Below are 19,621 nucleotides of genomic sequence, written 5' to 3'. Positions count from 1 at the left end.
GGTGAGGTTGGCTTTCAAATGTGCATGCAAGCTGGACGATACTGTTCTAAGAAGCAACAATGCGAAAACTTTGTCTAATATTTGGTGCCCAGTCAACATAGAACTCTCCATGTAAGGGAAAGTTTTTTCTTGAAAAAAAAAAAAAAAAAAAAAAAATCCCAAGGTTGCAATACTCAGTTGTGAGTAGCAAAAGGCAAAAGCGGAAAGGCACAATTTCTTTTCCTTGACACACGTTTCGTCCTTTCCTTGTGATTGCAAATTGGCAGCGGTCAATGCTGCAGAGCAAATCTGTATATGATGTTGTCAAGCGATCACAGTTCTCTATCCGCGCATTTCAAAGCACCGAACAGCCAAGGTGGCAAACGTAATATGGTGACCGCCAACATGGTGTCTGCAGGGGTTTCCATTTTACTGTGATTTTCACTACTTAAATGAGTAGACATACTGTTTACTGTAATTTCCGGCCTATAAGCCGCAACTTTTTTCCACACGCTTTCAACCCTGCGGCTATTTTGTGCATTTTTTTCCAACGCCTGCAAGGGGGGACTCGAGCAGAAAAGGTAAGAATGAGATAGAATTAGTGACCTTTACCGGTCTGGCCCTGTTAGCGCTGCGCTAGCGTTACTGCCGTGTCTCGGAGATTTTTTTACCAGTATGTTTTTTTTAACCGGGCCTGTTAGCGCAGCACTAGCATTAGCGTTAGCACGGCGCTAGCATTAACATTAGCGTACCGCTAGCATCAGCATCAAACTCTCTGTGTACTGTCGTCGTTCTTTCGAAATATCTTGTATTTCAATGTCGGTTTCAATGTGGGCCCTTGCGGCTTTTACACGGCTGCGGCGTTTGTATGTACCAAATGGTATTTCCTTTACAAATATACTGGTTGAGGCTTATAACCAGGTGCGCTCTGTAGGCCGGGAATTACGGAAATATGGATGTATTTTTTTTTTCTTTGTCGGAAAAAGTATTTCAGAGTTCATCAAATATGAAAGGCCTTCCTCATCTTTACTAGCCCCCACTCAGTCAGTCAGTGTCAACGTAGATTGAGAATAATGAATTCATTTACGCAATTTTTAAAAAAATCAATTGTCAAGTGCATGGGATGATAGATACAGAATGATGAAACATGAAAATGTAACATAAATATCACGTATACAGTCTTACAGTTCTCCACCACTTTAGTCGACGATCAGCGTAATACAAATATAATTGATTTAACCTTGCTGACAGTGTTGATCAAAACCTTTGGTCAATTTGATATCAATAATATCAAAATGTATACCTAATAAAGTTGACAGTGGGTATTTATACATCTCTGAATGTTTTTTCTTCATCATTGTCAGTGTTTATTTCATTTATATGTTCACGCACCAGGTAGACTTTCACGTATGTCAAATCGTCTTGGGTTGACTTCAGAATCAGACGTCTATGATATCTTAAAACATTGAAACAAATTCTCATCAACAGAACCTGCTGGCGATTGATTGATTCAGGCAGTAATGGACGCACTGAGGATTGCGATCAGAGAATGACGTAAATGAACAGAGCCATGATGGCAGCGCTGATGAGACCTGCGACGGGAACGGTGACGAACCAGGCGATAAAAATGTTCCGGAACAAATGCCAGTCCACTGATTTCCTTGAGCGCAGCCATCCCACAGCTACCACAGATCCCACCTGCGTTCGCGCGAAAAGGCAGCGTTTGGTCCCGACGTCGAAACATTATTTGTTGACATTTCCGTTACCTTGCAGTGCGTGGTGCTGACGGGGAGGCCGAGATTGGACGCCGCAACCACTGTCAGGGCGGAGGCCAGCTCGATGCTGAAGCCGCTAAAATGGAAGATCATGCAGAATCGTGCTCGAATCTGTCATGTTGTGAGGAGTGTGAGGCAACAGAGTAGGGTGTCATACCTAGAGGGTGTAATGGGCGTAAGGTCTTTCCCCATGGTCTGAATCACCCTGCGACCCCATACCCACAGCCCGGCGCAGATGCCTACGCCGCCGTATAGAAGGAGCCAGATAGGAGTCGCTGCGTTGGATGCAACAGAACCGCTATCGTACAAAATCCAGAGGGCCACAAGGGGACCGATAGCGTTGCTGGAGAGGAAAAAAATATCGTTGAGAATCAATAACCGTGGAAAAAAAAAAAAAAAATTGGGGACAAGTGAAGTAGTGCTCCATTAAATCCAGCAGATGGCACTGTGGTTGTAAATCCTCCGTTTCTTTTATGAAGGTGCTTCTCTATATATCCTAACCACTGATCCAAAAAAAAAAAAAAAAAAGCTGGACGGCTCATTAGCCACCAAAACTGAAGTCGCCATCCGCCATCTTGATACTCCCAAAACAACCATGCGTTAATAGCCAGTTTCGTGGCTGTGAGAAAACATTCCACAGGTAAGTTTGAAAGATTTACTTTGACACTGTTAAAGTTTGTTTGTAACAGTTTTTTTTTTTTTTTTTAATTTTCCGATGAGTTTAATTCACTTGTTTTGTTTACGGTTGATGTTGTTCATTGTTCCCTCTCTGCTTCACCTTTATGGGCCGACGGTTTTTCGCAAAAAGTCATATAAATATTTTCCCAAACTTCATCAGCGGATAAGCAAGAAAACACATTTTCTGTGAAAAGTTAGATGAATTTCATAATACAGAACGCTGCAAATTGAAATTGATTTTCAAATGCGAGGAAACGAGTTTTAATTTTCTGTCTGAAATAAGACATCGCAGAGATGACAAATGAACAATGTTTTTAACATGTATTTTCCCATTACGAGTCCTCATTTTCAAAAATATGTCTAACTGATTGACTTAAAATTAAATGTTTTTTTGACAAAAAATGCTTAGTTTTTTTGCTATGTTATGATGATAGAGCTTCACAGCGTATTTTGGGAAAAGTTAACATGTCACGGAAAAAGGGCCCTAGGTAATATGCAGGGTTTCTTGCTAGTCACGGTGTTATATATCTTTCCTTTGCACTTAGCCTTTTTCGGCTTACCAAGTCGAATCAAAAATCCTTCATGCTACCAGAACTGAAAAAATGTCCAGCTCGCACGACTAGTTTTAATTCTACATGCCAAACTTTGAGGAAAAAACCCCGCCATAATCCATCCTGTAAAGCCTGTCCTCCGCACGTTTTGGGAGTACCAAAATGGCGGCCAACTGGCTTCAACCAATCAACATACCGCTCGATGTGTATGTGCTATCCAGTCTTTTTTTTTTTTTTTTTTTTTAGATCAGTGATCCTAACATGGTTCAGTCTGCATGGGGTGAATCTACATCATAAATTAATTTTTTTAAAAGAACGACAGAAATCACAAAGTTGTCAACAATATTGCCTTAAAAATGGATTGACCTGTAATAGGCTCGAAGTGAAAGTGTAATCATAATCCTTCTCATTAGTCTTCCTGCACTTGTGCTGCTGTGTCGGCAGTTGTTGCCAAAGAAACTGCGTAGTGGACCCAATCTTTTTTTAATTGGGCTTTGGCGTGCTCATGATTGAGCCACAAATTCTCGCAGCAGCTTCATCAGTGGGCTGTCTAATAAGATGTAACGGCGCAAATGTGTGATGTTAATTTTTACGAGAGAATCTGCGGCCTTGACACTGTGGTTCAGTGCCACGATAAATCACCAAATAGATGATGATCCCGTCGCACCTGACATCATTTCCGCCGTGGGCAAAGGAGCCAAAGCACGCCGTTAGTATCTGAAGGAACTGAAAAAGACAGGAAACGGCGGGTTGGTCGAGCTCGAGCTCATCTTCCTCGGGAGGATGCTCCCAAGCGGGCTCGCTGGCATCCTTGGCCGAACTTCCTCTGCTCATTGCCGAGTTGAAGCTGCTGTAGCTGTCCACTCGGGACCTCCGCGTCCAGTCGTCGTTGTCCTTGTTCTTGGGTTCTCCGTGGATGCCGTAGATGGCCATGGTGTAGGAGGTGTAGCTGTTGTTCCTCCGCATGGGCCGCTCCTCTGCGTCACTGTCAGCGATGCAGTCGCCCACCTTGGCAATGTGCAGCTTGTGGAGAAGGTCTTTGTAGAGACCCGGGTCTTTCTGGATTGTCTGCAGTCGTCCGCCGTGAGGATCTGTGATAATCATGGGATCGACACTGCTATCTAGACCTGTAAAAAAATCACATGGTTCATCTCATTTAACTTTTTCACTTTCCTCTGGGCCGTCTGTTCTACTAGTTCAAGTCCAGTACGGACGAAAACCACAACTGCAATCTTACTCACCGTTACTGACATCAGAGTCTTTGGGCTCCATGTCGAGGTCCGCCTCTTCCGAGCCTCCAAGTTTAAAAGCAATATTCTGAGTATCTTTTGGCGGGCTCTGCGGTTGAGGGTGCTGGGGTAATGCTATCGGCACTCCTTGAGCGTCCCGGTTAGTGTTCTTCTTCATCAGAGGAGTCTCACCGGGAGCAGCGCCTATTTTTTCTTATCGACATCCACGAGAGACATCTTCAGCTGTGCACTTGGAAACATTTATGTTTTAGTCAAAAAAGCATCGACTCACGATTGATTTTTCTCTTCAGGCGCGGACAGACGACAAAGCGAACCAGCAACGCTGTGACGACAGCACATCCTACCGCGATGCACAGCGTGCCCCACCACGGCATCCTGTCAAACCCCAACACTAGGAGCAAATGAGAAAAAAAAAGAGGCACGTTTCCATCTTCAATCATGAAATCTTTGTATACCGTAAAGCCTCGGTTCTCGAACATCCCCGTTTTCTTAGGAAAAATTCGAGATTTTTTTGCTTCTGTTTTCGAACGAAAATCAGTACTCGAACGTCCCCGTATTGCGCGCGGCCAGACCAGCTGACCCAGACGCACTTTTTTGTGAATTTCCATGCCGCTGAAAAAACCCAGAAATAACATAACGCGCACGGTGCAACCAGTTGACCCTCCCACGACGCGTGTTGTTATTGTCTATTCGAACGGCCCCCGAAAATACCCGGAAATAACATCGTGTGCGGCGCAAGCAGTTGACCCACCCACGACGCGTTTTGTTATTGTCAATTCGAACGCCCCCCGAAAAAAAGAAAAGAAATGGAAATGACATAACGGGTGCGGCGCAACCAGCGCACTTTTGTTTTTCTGTATAACGCAGCCTCTGTACGCAGATGTGTCCCGGTAGTGACTGTTGTTTTTCTTCTTATGGAGAACTACCGCATTAACCCCCAGACATGGCTCCAAAGAAGGCAAGTTGCTTGTTTAAAGTTATTCTGCACTTTTGCTGGTAAAAAAAGTTTACAAGGCTGGAGGCCGAGTCGCTACAGATACGGCAATAGACTCCCAGCCTAGTGTACACTACCAGTAAAGCATGCATTTCAACCCAAAAAATAAATATATTTCCTCAATTATTTTATTATATAAAGTATTTAAAATATACATGTATTTCTACCATACAGTGTATGATCAGGAAAAGCTAAAAAAATGCTTTTAAAAAAGCCCAATTTTTTAGGCTTGGAACGCATTATTTCTTTTTCCATTCATTGTAATGGGAAATATCGATTCGGTTTTCCAACAAATCACTTCTCGAACCGTTTTCTGGAATGGATCGCGGCCGAGAACCGAGGCATCACTGTATGTCGTTCGCAAATTTTCTAAATGTACGTGTGACTTTGTTGTTCGGAAGTAATACTGTCCTTGTTATAATTTGGCGACGATGTCCTCGCTGGCAACAATATCAGTAAAAGTACACTCGTCTACAAAAAAAGGGGCTTGCAGTCCTCTGATAAGATTGCTCCAATAAATTCATTTTGTAGTGAGCGTGCAATCATTAAATAGTCTTGTGCTGAGTAACTTCATTTGGGAATTTGGTCATTTAAATCGCAGCAATGCCAAATATTCCCCGATTGACCCCCCCCCCCCCCTTTTTCAATTCTGTAGACAGCTGCAGGTTAAAAAGAAAACTATGTGTGTGTAGCATATCTTTAAAAGGACATCACCCTCTAAAATATCAAAACGAGGACATGTGAGTGCTTTCTGCCACGCTGTGATAGATGATAAATGCCGCGGTGGACGTGTGTGCAGGGGATAGGAGGTAGGATAGGATCAGTGGAAAAGGGGCCGCTCCTTTGTGGTTTTAACAGTACTTATGGTTCGTCACGTTCCACGGCGGTGTTGCGGAGTCACTCACTTGGTGCGCCTGTAAACATGATGGAGAGCAGGTTGATCCCCACGGTGATGGAGTAGAACAGCGGGAGAGCTCGGAGGCCGTTGGGCAGCGGGTCGGCCTGCGGCATTTCATAGCTTTTACAAATTTCATTCCACATCATTTAAGAGTGAGTTTACATCATTTGGAGCATTTCTTCCAAAAATACTTAAAAGAGAGCACCACCAACAATACCAGGCCAAATCATTTCTTCAAGGTTTCTAAACAGTCGCTGCATTTTAATGCCGTGCCACCACTGCAAAAGTGTTTTGCTTACCTGGGGATGGATTTGTGCCAGACAACAGAACCAAGCGAAATGAGGATGAATAAATGAGATGACTCACCTTATTAAGAATGAATTTGCGGACAAAATAAAAGAGAATCCCTGACAAGATGCCAGACAGGACCGGCGACAGGAACCAGGAGGCCACTGCCCCCGCACCCCCCCAAAAAAAACAATCAGCAGATTTTAAAAACACGTTCAATGTGGTTAAAAAACAACAACTAAATGTATCACCTATGCGGAGAAGCTCCACCCATTTGACCCCGTGATGACCCTTGGCCACCATGGAAAACCCTATTGTGGCTCCAACGATGCAGTGAGTTCCAGAAATGGGCAGCTTCAGGAAGGAGGCTGCCAACTGCCACACAGCAGAACCTGTGAAAGCAGAACAAACCACTACGAAGATGTCTCGAGTTATCAATTTCAATATTAGGTAAGCTCAAACGATAAGTCATAACAATAGACTGCACTGATCTGGATGCTCACCCCACATTGCACTTATCGACCCCGCCATCAGGACGTGTTCAGAACCGTTGTACATCTGGACGTCAATGATGCCCTTTCGGATGGTCTCGCTGACCCTGGCCCCCAGCACGACCGAGCCCACCGTCTCAAAGACGGTCGCCAGGACGCAGGCCCGTCGCAAGGTGACCACCCCGGAGCCGACCGCCGTACCGAAGGAGTTGGCCACGTCGTTGGCCCCGACGGAAAAAGCCAGGACGAAGGCAATCACGAAGCCCAAGATCAAGAGCCACAAGTAAGCGGACATGTCCGCCTGAGGGGCCTGAGACGGCGTGGTGGGCAGCAGTGTGGCGGAATCCATTGGTGACTTGCAAACTGGAAGTTTTAATCCAAGAGTCAGTTGAGTGGGGTACTATGGGATGACTTCGGTACAGATATTAATACAATGGAATCATGTATCGCTATCTGGGGATGTATGGCTTCTCCGCGGGACTCCAAGCAAGATGCAAGGGGTTCTGGAAGACCGGAATGACATCCATTGCGGCGAGACGTGCTGCAAAAAAACACAAGTGCGGTACGCGTCACGCAACAATAATTCCTTGTTAGTGCATCAACAAAGTGCCAATGTGCGAGCCATAAATTATTTTTCTTTCCTTTACAATGTTTTATCAAGACTATAAAATGTTACAACTCTAGTAAGTGTGGGAAGAGGGAAGTGGCAACGTAAATGTCATTATGAGTGAAAGGAATGTTAAAGCGTAACTCGGTGTTATCTATCTCGGCTGTTTTGGTGGTGGGTGGGGTGCGTTCAGTAGGACACGCTTCTGACTTCACCAAGTGTAACACACATTCATAATGTGATAATTCATACCAAAAACAGAATAGACAAGGCCAAAGGACTCACAATAACATAGACATCGGGTGACTTTGTACTTGACATTTTTGTATGTTATGTTCCACCTTATTGTGGTGGAGGGATTAGGAGCTACTTTGTCTGGGGATTCACACCCCTGGTTGGGTCACCCATGCCAAACAGGTCCTAGGTGAGAGACCAAACAAAGCACAGGTCCATAGACCCCTTTGACAAGTCAAAATAATGGACCTCGGTTTCCCTTGTCCGGACGTGGGTCACTGGGGCCCTGCTCTGGAGCGAGGCCTGGAGATGGGGTCCTGAAGTCGACTGCCTTGCGGTCGTGCCTGCACCTATCGGAGTAGGCCGGTCACAGCCCGAAAGGATAATGTGGATCCCCCGTCCCGTGCGCCAGATGGGCCAGGTGCAGTGTGAGCTGAGTGGTGCTCAAAGGCGGGAACCTTGGCGATCCGATCCCGAGCTACAGAAACTGGCTCTAGGGATGTGGAATGTCACCTCTTTGGCCGGGAAGGACCATGAGCTGGTGAGTGACGTGGAGGAGTTCTGACTAGATGTAGTCTGGTTCGCCTCCGAACATGGCTTGGTCTCTGCTACCAGCCCGCATTAGAAGGGTTGGACACTTTTCCACTCTGTAGTTGAGGTGCTCGGCAGGTTTAGGTATGCGATCCACGTTCCTACCCACACCTATGATCACGAGATGTGGGTCGTGACTGAAATACCAAAATCTCGAAATGAGTTTCCTCCGCAGGGTGTCCGGGCTCGGTCATCCGGGAGGAGCTCAGAGTAGAGAACCGAAATGAGGTATTCCGGCCACGTCTCACCGGGGAGGAGACGCTGGTGTCGCCCCAGGACAAGCTGGAGCGACTCCGTCTCTCGACTTGCTCGGGAACGCCCCGAGATCCCCTTGGAAGAGCTGGAGGAAGTGGCTGGGGAGAGGGAAGTCTGGACTTCCTTGCTTCAATTATTTCCTCTCGTGACCTGACCTTGGATAAGCGGAAGAAAATGGATGGATCCGTGTCATGTTGTGAATGACTAAATAATAATTAATAATTGGTTTGTCTTTGTATCAGTTTGTCAGTGAGTTATATGATGAAATAATTGCACCAAGACGAGCTGTGCTTCACACCATCAAAAAGGAGCGCCTGGGAGCTGTGAAAAATTGATCCTTTCAGAGTTGTCAAGAGTTGGATCTTAACAACAGTCGCCGTCACAAATGAAAATATAGCGGCATTTTAATCTCCTTAGCTGCTCTTGCATAACACAAATGGAGCAGCATGATGGCCAAAAAGGCAAGGAAGCAAGCGCAGGACACGAAAAACAGTTTGTACTCACATTTGTGCCAGGAGTGAATGTTTACTGTGTTCTTTGTTGTGCGTCCCGCCGCCCGAGTGAGCTGAACGCAAAGTGCCACCCGTACGCCCGCCGCAGTGGCTGCGCTGTGAGAAGGCGCCTGCTGGTCTCCACTTTATATACCGAGCAGGTTGCGTGCACGCCTTTTCTCTGTGCTGCCCCGTAGCTCATGTGTGGCCCGTTTGTTTTCATGCTCAAATTAATTGCAGTGGTCTTGAAGGGATTTCTGAGGAAAGAAGAGCGGAACCCCAAAAGTTTTTCTTTCCCATCACCGGGAGCTGCATTTCAAACCAGCTTTTTTTTTTTCTTGAAAAATGAAATGAAAATATCAATTATTTTGGCTATACTGTATACAATTTTTGACACGCATTTTATAGGGTTCTGGAGCGACCATGTTTTAAAGCAACCTTTTTGTCATAACAGACAGTGTCAAATTGATGTTCTTCAAATGTACCGTAATTTCCGGCCTACAGAGCGCACCTGGTTATAAGCCTCACTCAGTACATTTGTAAAGTAAATACCATTTTGGTACATACATAAGCCTCACCTGTGTAAAAGCCGCAAGTGCCCACATTGAAACCCAAATTGAAACACCAGATATTTACAAAAAAAGATGGTACACAGAAAGAGTTTTCAAAGTCTTTAGACCTTAGCTTAGCTTAACATAGCAACAACACGGTAGCACGAACAGGCCTGGTAAAAAAACCAAAACATACCGGTGAAAAAAGGTAGCAACACTGTAGCACAGCACTAACAGGGCCAGTTAAAAAAACATACCTAAATCACCGAGACACGGCAGAAACACAGCAGCAACACACTAGCGCGGTGCTAACAGGGCCGGTTAAAAAAAAAAAACATACCGGTAAAAATCACTGAGACACAGCAGCAACACGCTAGCACAGCGCTAACAGGGCTGGTTAAAAAAAAAAAATGGGAAGAATCAGAGAAACAGCAGCAACACGTTAGGACAGCGCTAATGCTAGTACAACACTAACAGGGCCAGTTAAAAAAAAAAAAACATACCGGTAAAAATCACTGAGACACAGCAGCAATACGCTAGCACAGGGGTTACGCTAGCACAGGGCTTACGCTAGCACAGGGCTAACACTAGCGGAGCGCTATCAGGGCCGGTTTGAAAAAAAAAAAAAAAAAAAAAAACATACCGGTAAAAATCACTGAGCCAGAGCAGCAGCACGCTAGCACAGCACTAATGCTAGCCCGGAGCTAACAGGACCAGTTAAAAAAACCATACTGGTAAAAGTCACTTCCTCGGCACATGTATTCCACTGGTCTCACTCTTACCTTTTCCGCTCGAGTGCCCCCCCTTGCAGTTAAAAGCATGTGAAAAAAGTCGTGTCTTATTAGTAGTTTCTTTCACGTTTACTTTTTTTTCTTTAGAATTTAGAGGTATAAAGTTCACCAATATAGTCTAATATAATAATCCGCTCAACACGAGCACAACCTATTTTGAAAGAATAAATCTCCTAATGTATTGAATCGTTTTGTTAGTGTGTCGGGACAGGATTTGGTTTCCCCCTTGACGTCGCAGGAATCACGATATATATATGAAAAATGTATTTTTCGCTATCCAATCCGGACTGAAGTATAATAAACTCAGCAGTCACCTGCTGCTTGTACGGGTGATTGATGAGATGCATATGTAACCATGCAAAAAGTGAAGCCGCTCAAAATGTGTTACTGTTCAACCCGTTTAAGTACCCGCTAATGACTCAGGCTGAGAAAACCTGCTCAAGCTTCACTGAGTGTCAGCAAAATCAAACCCCCCCCCCAAAAAAAAAATGCTTCAGTGCTTCCAAATCTGCTGATAGCTTCCATATCACTCACTAATTTTATTCGCGATGTTGCAAATATGAGCCAGAATCATTCGCCATTTCTGTACAGGAAGTGACCTCCACAACTGACGCTTTGGGTAGTTTGAACATTTCATGCATTTTCAGATAAATTGGAACAGCTTGTTGTTTCAGATTATTCTTTTGAAGTCATTTTGAAGAGCATTTTTCATTTTCCTCTGCCAAATTCCAGAACAAAGAGCCACAATTTTTGCCTCTGTAAACTGCCTCTGTTTGCTATAGATAAATACATGCAAATATTACAACTGTACTTATTTTTTTCTACTGAGCTATTTTAATTCTCGAGTTTTTACAGTTTTCAATGCGCTCATATGTAGATGGTTGCAGATCTTCTTGTTTCCTTATGGATGATTGCATTTCCTGCCAGATTTGATGTACCGACAGCTGGAAATGTTACTTTTGTTGACAATCGTAATTATACTTTCCTGTCAATTTTTCTAGGCTTATACTCTTACACTGTAATTGGCACCGTCTATGTGATACTGTGATAAACATTGTTTTGGGCAGTATTTGAGGTATAAAAAAATGACAATCTTTTGTTGCCGTTCAGTCATAACACAACGGGTATTTATTTTGCAGCAGTGTGAGAATAGGATCTTCTACCATTCTCATGGCTGCTTAATTTTGGGTGAACAATAACAGTTTACCGTAATTTCTGGCCTATAAACCGCGACTTTTTTAACACGCTGTTAGCTGTGTTAGCGCTGCGCTAGCCTGCTACTGCCGTGTCCTAGTGATTTTTACCGGTATGTTCTTTTAAACTGGCCCTCTTCGCGTGGTGCTATCATTAGTGTTAGTGTAGTGCTAGCGTTAGCGTTAGCATTACGCTAACTTTAATGTTAGCATTAGCGCGGCGGCGCTAGCGTTAAACTCTCTGTGTACCATCTTTCTTTGTAAATATCTCGCTTTTCAATGTGGGCACTTGCGGCTTTTACACAGCCGCGGCGTATGTAAGTACCAAATAGTATTTCCTTGAGAAATGTACTGGATGAGGCTTATAACCAGGTGTGCTCTTGTAGGCCGTGAATTTCGGTAAATACCTGAATTAATCTCATAATATTGCGCGCAAATGTGTAAAGTTCGTCGATAGGTTTTGCAATGTGTATTTAATAATTTAACGCTTCAAAAATGACTACTATGTACTCACTGGACACAATATCAGATACACTTTATTGTATAATAAAATGCGGTGATCTTTTTTAATCGACACTGTCAAATGGTTATTTTCATTCATAAAGTTATGGTTTGATTTGAAAGAATCAATCTCATTCTTCATCAATTCGCGTAATTGCCTCAAGATGGAGCTAGAGCCCCTACAGACTGTCCCCAGGGCGACTCCTGCTGCGAATAGACAGCAGTTTTCGCACTCACTGATGACAGTCAGCAGTCCTCAATGGAGTCCCTGGATGCTCGTGTGGGATGTTGCAGGTGCAAAAGGAATGTCTTACAGTATTTTCATTTCGACTATATCTTAAGACATTTAGATGAAAGAGATTTCCCTCCCTGAAATGCGACACGTCATTCACGAAAACCTACGCCTTGAACTGTAGAGTATCTCACCAAGTGAGTGAAGTAGTACCAGTAAAGTCCCAGTAACCCTTTTAAACGAGATCGTGTTCGAGGCCGGACAAGATAGGGCACGCAAATAAGTAACCGAAGCGCGCGGCAGGTTCTCAAGCCCAACCCTTCCCGCTCCCCCTCTTCCCTCCCACCTATCCCTCGCCAAACTGGATCTGTAGGATCTCACAGTCCTTTTCTCAGGAGACAGGAATGTCAGAACACAAGGTCTTTTGCATGTCGGGACACGCGGGCTACGTTCCCCTGAATTTACAGGAAAAGTCCTGACTGTGTTGCTCACACGTCACTGAAATTTGCCCTTTGTGAGTGGCGACGTGTCTCTGAGTACAAGGTGAAGCGTGCACCGGACGTGTCTCAGACGCCGAGTGACTCACTGGACTTCACACTTGTCTGGTGCACTGCCCTTCCCAGTTTTAATCAGATCTCAATACTCATCATCCCAGAAGAGTTTTTTTGCTTGACAAGAAAAAGATACAAGTAAAGTCCTTACAAATAACAAAGGTTCTCTGTTATACATTTTTTTATTTACATGTATTCCAAACTTGTCAAAGACTTTCAAGGTCTCTCTTTCGTATAACAAGTGTAATCGCAATAACACGCATGAAATATAGGCCCGACAGGTAAACCGTGGAGATGAAATTGACATAAATATAAAGACGATGAAATGCAGCGTGACGTTACAAGAATCAAACGTGGGAAATGTGAAGGAATAATTTGATGGTTCTCCAACCGTACCGCCATCTGCCTCAGATATTATCGGTAAGATGAAGAAAGAAATGTAACAAGACGATCCCAGTTGATGCCACAGTTGTCTGGATCAGCGGTCCAATCCGACAGCGCCCCGAAAAACTTGCCCTTGCCCGACGAGCAGGGTGCTAGGCTAAAAGTCAATTCCCCGGCAAGGTCAGAGGTCAATTTTCAGTTAGTTGGCCGACCAGTTGCCGGAGGGTGGCGGCGATTTGCTCGCGGGTTCTTTCACGGACGAATGCGGGCTTTGCATGTACGCCGGGGAGTGAGTGACGCTCGGACTGCTGGGGGGTGTTGATGAGCAGGAGGACGACTTGGACTTAATCTGCAGCCACTTATCTCCCAAGGCCTTGGCGAAATGGTCGTCGACCGACACGCTGATGGAGAGCTGCTGGGGGTGGCTTTTCTGGTAATTCGCTCCCAGACTCCTCTGGAAATGCTCCTCAACCACGTGGTCGTAGTTGCATTTGGAGATGACTGAGACAAAAAATGCGGGAAGATTTATAAGACATTTTTGGTTTAAATTGCGAGGCCCGAATCTGGAGCGTGGACGCTCAATCGCAAGCGAGAGACCCACCTGATGACGGACTCTGGTGGACATCGGAGCTCGTGGCGGAATTCCTTAATGAGGAGACGCAAGTGATCACAGTGGGACGTATCTGTGGGGGGGTTGTGAAAAAAAAAAAATTGGAATTTCAAACTTTTGACTTTTTGAAAGTCAGAACAATGAAATCCCACTTGATTTCCATAACATTCCTTTTGGATTCATTTAATACATTTTGTTTGTTACAGTACAACCTCAGTTCTTGACCACAATCCGTTCCAGAAGGCGGTTCGGGAACCGATTTGTTTGAAAACTGAATAAATATTTCCCACGTCTGCGTACAGAGGCTGCGTTACACACAATAACAGCGCGCATCGTGAGTCAGCTGATCGGCCCTCGCGTTCGAAAACATAAGCTAAAAAAATCTCAAAATTTTCATTCCTTGTCCGGGTAGCCCCCAATTAAAACTCTGAAAAACAGTGTCCAAATGTAATATGAAAAAAAAAAAATGATTTGAAAACTGCTTGAACTGGTTTGCCAGCAGATCCCACCCGCAGTACATAAACAGGTCAACGTAGGAGCAGTTTGTTTGGTCTTGTTGACGGCATTCCTTCCCTCCATTGCTGACATTTTCTTCCCGAATCTAGCTCGGTCGCATAGCTCGGACGAGCTGGGGCTTGCGGGCGTACAGCTGGATTCGCCGACTACGCAAGGCGAATGCACCACGACGCTGGTTAGCCTGGAGCTACACGGAGACGACAAAGATACAAACTGTATTCCGTACACCTGCCGTATATACCGTATTTTCCGCACTATAAGGCGCACCTAAAAGCCTTTAATTTTCTCAAAGAGCCGCCGGTTGCGCATTATAATCAGGTGCGTCTTATATATGGATCATTATTGAGCCTTTGGTGTAGCTCCATCTAATGGATGCATCATGCAACCCCAGCCTCTTCTATATCATCTATTCTATGCGCCTTATAATGGGGTGCGCCTTATATATGAAAAAAGTTTGAAAACCGGACGTTCGTTGTAGGTGCGCCTTATAGTGCGGAAAATACGGTACTTTGGCATCCTGATTGACCTCGAAATTCAATTTCATTTTTTTTTCAAGCAATCTTATTACCTGGCTCTGACTTGTGCCGGTGTTTTTAGCCTTCTCTTCTGTGCTCTCTGCGTCCTTCCTGGGTTTCTTGATGAGGGCGAGTGGTTCGTCAAGGACCGGGGTGTAGTACACGTGAGAGGGCAGAGGGCTGCTGGGACTGGGTGAGGGGCTCCAGGTGGAAGTGGGACTTTGGGGGCTATTGAACACCGCGGGTGCGGCTTTCGGCGCAGCTTTACCGTTGGTTCTGCTCAGCACCCGCTCGCGCCTGAAACAGAACAACAGAAAAATATGATTTGGATACGAGAAATGTGGAAAGAAATTGTGAGCTCGAACTCGATTATCGCACCAACCTTTCCTCCAGAGTGAGACATCGTTCGTGGCCGCGCTTGCGTTTGGGATAAAGTGTTGGGGTTCGAGTCCGCTCGTTTGTCATATGTCTGAATCTGTCTTCGCTCCTCAGATGAGGCTGACCTGAAGAAAAAGAAAAAATATATATTTATATGAGAATGAGAGGGGTGGCATGGTGGCTCAGCTGGAAAGCGTTGGCCTCACACTTCTGAGGTCCCGGGTTCAATCCCGGACCTGCCTGTGTGGAGTTTGCATGTCCTCCTCGTGCCTGCGTGGGCTATCTCCAGGCACTCCGGTTTCCTTCCACATCCCCAAAACATGCAACATTAATTGGACACTCCAAATTGCCCATAGGTGTGATTGTGAGTGCAGCCGTTTGTCTCTATGTGCCCTGCAATTGCCTGGCAACCAGTTTAGGGTGCACCCTGCCCGTTGACAGCTGGGATAGGCTCCAGCACTACCCGCGACCCTTGTGAGGATAAGCGTCTAAGAAAAGGGTTAGAATGAGAGGCTTTCTCAGCCAATGACAAATAATGTCATTAATTTCCGCAAAACAAAAAATAATCTAAAGATTCGATTGCTTTAATTTGACAGTGGAAAAAGTGGCGCTCGTGTTGAGCCACAACATTGAGACGCGCGACTGACGTCTCGTGTGAAAATGTTTTATTTTTGTTTTTTCCCGGGCTCACCGTTAATTGCAAACTCCGTTAAGTTGCAAAACCCGACGGACCTGATCCGTGAGTGTTACAACATGACACAGCTGATTCAATGCTAACGGTAAATATTGTTTTTCGCGCTTACGGCTGGCATGTGTCCCGGTTACGCCTTCAAAGGGCACAAGCGACACATTTTGTAATCGTGGACAAACCCACAGTTATGTCTGTTTTGACTGCGTAGGGGCTTTCACAGATTCAATTTCAGGACATGAGCCATAACGCCTAAAACTTAATAGCTTGTACTTTGCTTTGTTATATTTCAATTGGAGAATTTGTGGAATCTATGTCACTATTAGTGTATTCAGTTTTCCCTCATGTTGCGAAATAACACGCAAAGTAAACGACTGATTGTGTATTGAGACAATTGCAGGTTTCTTTGGCCGCTGTTTGTCCCCATTCCTCAGTTAACACGTTTCAATTCGCATTGCTGGCAACTCCAACTATATGCAAATCACCCAGTTAATAAATGCTCCAAAAGAAAATGAGTCAGCGGCAAGCTGACGGATGATCTATTTTGCATTGTATTTAAAAAAAAAAAAAAAAAAAAAAAAAAAAAAAAGCGTTCACGGCTGCTGGGCGCTGCCGACGCTCTCTTAGCTGCTCCCACACACCTTTGCGGAGGGAGGGGGCCGGTTTAACCACACCTATGCTGATTTTCTACAGCCTCGGGCATGGATATTTTCCCTCATCAGGAAAAGAATATGATGCATGAGCATTCATTTGTTTTTTAAATAGCGACGAATCGCAAAAACACAGCTGTGGTTCAACAGGAAAACGCAAATATGATCACATTTGTTCCTTTTACATGTGGGAGGAATTGTCTGAATCATTAGAAAAATACAGTGATAACAGTTTGGGTTGTTACACAAATATAACAACGACTGCTTTAAAAGATAAAAAAGATGGTTCTTTGATCATCACGTCAAACTGATACAAAGCCGCCACGAAGAGTTTAAGAGGAAAAAGCAACGCTCACCCTCTAAAATGTAGACCTTGAAGCCGCTGCTCATGCGAGTAATGTAGTGGAAGTTGGCTACGGCCATGACCGCGTTCCTTTTCCCGAGTGCACTCCCGAAGAAAAGAAAAAGTGCAGAGTGCCGGAGAATGTTGCAGTTCTGGACGGCGTTGGAAAAGGTAATGAGCGCTCGGCCAGGTAACGTATCAGGTGAGGGCAAACAAAAGATGAGGTTTCCCTGGGACGCATTCCCTGCATTCCGATTGGCTGCTGCGAGAGCCAATCAAAGGCTCTTGGTCGCACCGTCTTGTTGTTATCCTTCGGGAGGAATGCAGGCCCCAGGTCGAAGATTAGGACCTGGTCTCGGTGGCCGATAAATGGCAACAAACGCTGGCGACGGCGTTCTGTGTGCACTCTTCTGCACAAAGGACACTCGTCCATCTACCGTATTTTCATTTCTCCTCTGGGCAGGAAGAACGTGAAGTGGAGCTCTTTGTTTCTCCAGCACCTGACCCCCAACACCCTCCCCCTTCCCCTCTGGACTGCAATCTCACCAGACTGCATTTTTGTGTGTGTGCTGAGCCCACCAGACTTCCAAGGCCGCCAACAACCTGCCCGTACACGCACACATCTGCCGAGTGCCATGCTGCTAAGCTGTTGCCTTTTAAATTTTTTTTTTTTTTTTTTTGCCCCCTCCGCATGAAGACTCCCAAGACCTGGAAATGTTAAACTTAAACAGAACAATACTTTTTGGAGTCTTTGTCACATGTACTATCTAAAAGCACTATAAATGTTATATATTTAGTATATTGCATTCAAGCAGTGGCGGCACGGTGGATCAGTTGGTAAAAGCGTTGGCCTCACAGTTCCGAGGTCCCAGGTTAAATCCCGGACTCGCCTGTGTGGAGTTTATGTGTTTGCATGTTCTCCCCGTGCCTGCGTGGGTTTCCTCCGGGCGCTCCGGTTTCTTCCCACATCCCCAAAATATGGAACGTTAATTGACACTCTAAATTGCCCTTTGGTGTGATTGTGTTTGTACGCTGCCTCCTGCCTGTTGACAGCTGGGATAGGCTCCAGCACTCCCCGCGACCCTCGTGAGGATAAGCGGCAAAGAAAACGGATGGATGGCATTCAAGCAGCTGCTCAGCAAGACTGGGTCAAAAAGTCGTCAAAAGCTGCGCATTCATGCCCTTAAGTGACAACACATGCAACATGTTGAACTACATTTAGCTCAATAGTGCTCTCTTTGGGTACTCTTAGCAATAGCACCACCTATTCCGCAAAAACTATACTGGTGCAATAATATTGTCAGTTTATTGTCAGTTGCCCTTTGACCTCCTGGGGCCCAGTCAAATGTTTACCATGCATATGTTCAATGGGCTCAGCATTGCATGGTTCTGTTGGCTTCATCAAGCCGTGACCTCCAGCTCTCACCGAAGCGAATCGGAGCCGAGTGTGAGGCGGCCGGGATGAGAATCGGCACCTCCGGATCCGAGGCTACGGTCCTCAGTCGGAAAAGGGCGGCGTGCCCTCTCCGGGTCGGGTATGAGATCCTTCCCCAAGTGGAGGAGTTCAAGTATCTTGGGGTCTTGTTCACGAGTGAGGGTGGAAAGGAGCGGGAGTTCGACAGACGTCTGCAGTGATGCGGACTTTGTATCGGTCCGTTGTGGTAAAGAGTGAGCTAAGTCGAAAGGTGAAGCTCTCAATTTACCAGTCGATCTACGTTCCTACCCTCACCTGTGGGCACGAGCTGTGTGTCGTGACCGAAAGAACAAGATCCCGGATACAAGCGACCAAAATGAATTTCCTCCGCAGGGTGTCCGGGCTCTCCCTTAGGGATAGGGTGAGAAGCTTGGAGCTCAGTGTTGAGCTGCTGCTCCTCCACATTGAGAGGAGCCAGATGAAGTGGCTGGGGCATCTGATTCGGATGCCACCCGGACGCCTCCCTGGTAAGGTGTTCTGGGCATGTCCGACCGGAAAGAGACCCCGGGAACGACCCAGGACACGCTGGACAGACTATGTCTCTCAGCTGGCTTGGGAACGCCTCAGGATCCCTCCGGAAAAGCTGCAAGAAGTGGCTGGGGAAAGGGAAGTCTGGGCATCTCTGCTGAAGCTACTTCCCCTGCGTCCCAACCCGGAAAATCGGTAGATCATGGATGGGTTGATGTTGAATGGATGGTGACACGTTGACTACCTGGTTAGAGCACCTGGCCCCGCCTGTGTGGAGTTTGCAAGTTCTCCCTGTCCTTGCGTGGGTTTTCTCCGGGTACTCCGCTTTCCTCCGACATCCCAAAAATCATGCACTGATCGGAGACTTTAAATCGCCCCGAGTGCAAATGGTTGTTTGTTTCTTTGTGCCCTGCGACTGGCTCGCAACCAGTTGCCGGTGTACCCCGCCTCGTACCCAGAGATATCTGGAATGGGCTCCAGCAATCCCGTGACACTCGTGAGGATAAGCCTGTCCTGTATACATAAAGCTACGCATACAAAAGCTGGCAAACAGACAAACAATTTGTTGCACAAACAAAGCTGCTACCAGAACAATTGTGAAGTCTCAAGTCAGGCTCCGGTACTTTGTTTTGGGTGGTTTGAGTCCACACTTCACACAAACTCGGCTCGCTACCCTGCCTGAGTTCAACCTGTT

The 19,621-nt window shown here is 45.7% G+C and overlaps 2 protein-coding genes and 1 long non-coding RNA gene across 3 annotated transcripts; 1 reads left to right on the top strand and 2 right to left on the bottom strand.

Moving 5' to 3' along the window:
- The first annotated feature begins 338 nt into the window (after positions 1–338).
- LOC133500003 (uncharacterized) lies at positions 339–5,197 on the top strand. The gene is made up of 3 exons (XR_009794813.1): positions 339–560; positions 1,468–1,585; positions 4,524–5,197. It is a non-coding gene; the product is annotated as an uncharacterized LOC133500003 (long non-coding RNA).
- slc20a1a (solute carrier family 20 member 1a) lies at positions 1,522–7,911 on the bottom strand. The gene is made up of 11 exons (XM_061817344.1): positions 7,797–7,911; positions 6,917–7,445; positions 6,665–6,805; positions 6,492–6,577; positions 6,133–6,229; positions 4,505–4,624; positions 4,225–4,425; positions 3,651–4,110; positions 1,912–2,097; positions 1,746–1,830; positions 1,522–1,677 (listed from the first exon to the last, which is right to left on the bottom strand). Exons 2-11 carry the CDS (start codon positions 7,251–7,253, stop codon positions 1,522–1,524), a joined length of 1,869 nt encoding a protein of 622 aa, XP_061673328.1. The 5' UTR covers positions 7,254–7,445; positions 7,797–7,911.
- A 5,193-nt stretch (positions 7,912–13,104) lies between these two features.
- vgll4l (vestigial like 4 like) lies at positions 13,105–17,486 on the bottom strand. The gene is made up of 5 exons (XM_061817493.1): positions 16,999–17,486; positions 15,309–15,429; positions 14,980–15,223; positions 13,887–13,968; positions 13,105–13,786 (listed from the first exon to the last, which is right to left on the bottom strand). The coding sequence occupies exons 1-5, from the start codon at positions 17,063–17,065 to the stop codon at positions 13,485–13,487; spliced, it is 816 nt and encodes a 271-aa protein (XP_061673477.1). The 5' UTR covers positions 17,066–17,486; the 3' UTR covers positions 13,105–13,484.
- Between the last annotated feature and the right edge of the window lie 2,135 nt (positions 17,487–19,621).

This window comes from Syngnathoides biaculeatus, chromosome 4 (genome assembly GCF_019802595.1).
Source record: "Syngnathoides biaculeatus isolate LvHL_M chromosome 4, ASM1980259v1, whole genome shotgun sequence".
Taxonomy (NCBI): Eukaryota; Metazoa; Chordata; class Actinopteri; order Syngnathiformes; family Syngnathidae; genus Syngnathoides; species Syngnathoides biaculeatus.
The sequence above is the reverse complement of the archived record's forward strand: the minus strand, read 5'-3'. Positions and strand labels throughout refer to the sequence as shown.

What these genes read in the sequence shown, in the direction of transcription:
- slc20a1a (XM_061817344.1), bottom strand. Translation starts at nt 7,253, where the DNA reads ATGGATTCCGCCACACTGCTGCCCACCACGCCGTCTCAGGCCCCTCAG. An exon ending in GTCGATAAGTGCAATGTGGG is followed by an intron (nt 6,806 to 6,916) that starts GTGAGCATCCAG and finishes CTGCTTTCACAG; the next exon opens with GTTCTGCTGTGTGGCAGTTG. An exon ending in TCAGCACCACGCACTGCAAG is followed by an intron (nt 1,678 to 1,745) that starts GTAACGGAAATG and finishes GCGCGAACGCAG; the next exon opens with GTGGGATCTGTGGTAGCTGT.
- vgll4l (XM_061817493.1), bottom strand. Translation starts at nt 17,065, where the DNA reads ATGGCCGTAGCCAACTTCCACTACATTACTCGCATGAGCAGCGGCTTC. An exon ending in CAAGGTCTACATTTTAGAGG is followed by an intron (nt 15,430 to 16,998) that starts GTGAGCGTTGCT and finishes CTTTTTCTTCAG; the next exon opens with GTCAGCCTCATCTGAGGAGC. An exon ending in TGTCTCACTCTGGAGGAAAG is followed by an intron (nt 15,224 to 15,308) that starts GTTGGTGCGATA and finishes GTTCTGTTTCAG; the next exon opens with GCGCGAGCGGGTGCTGAGCA.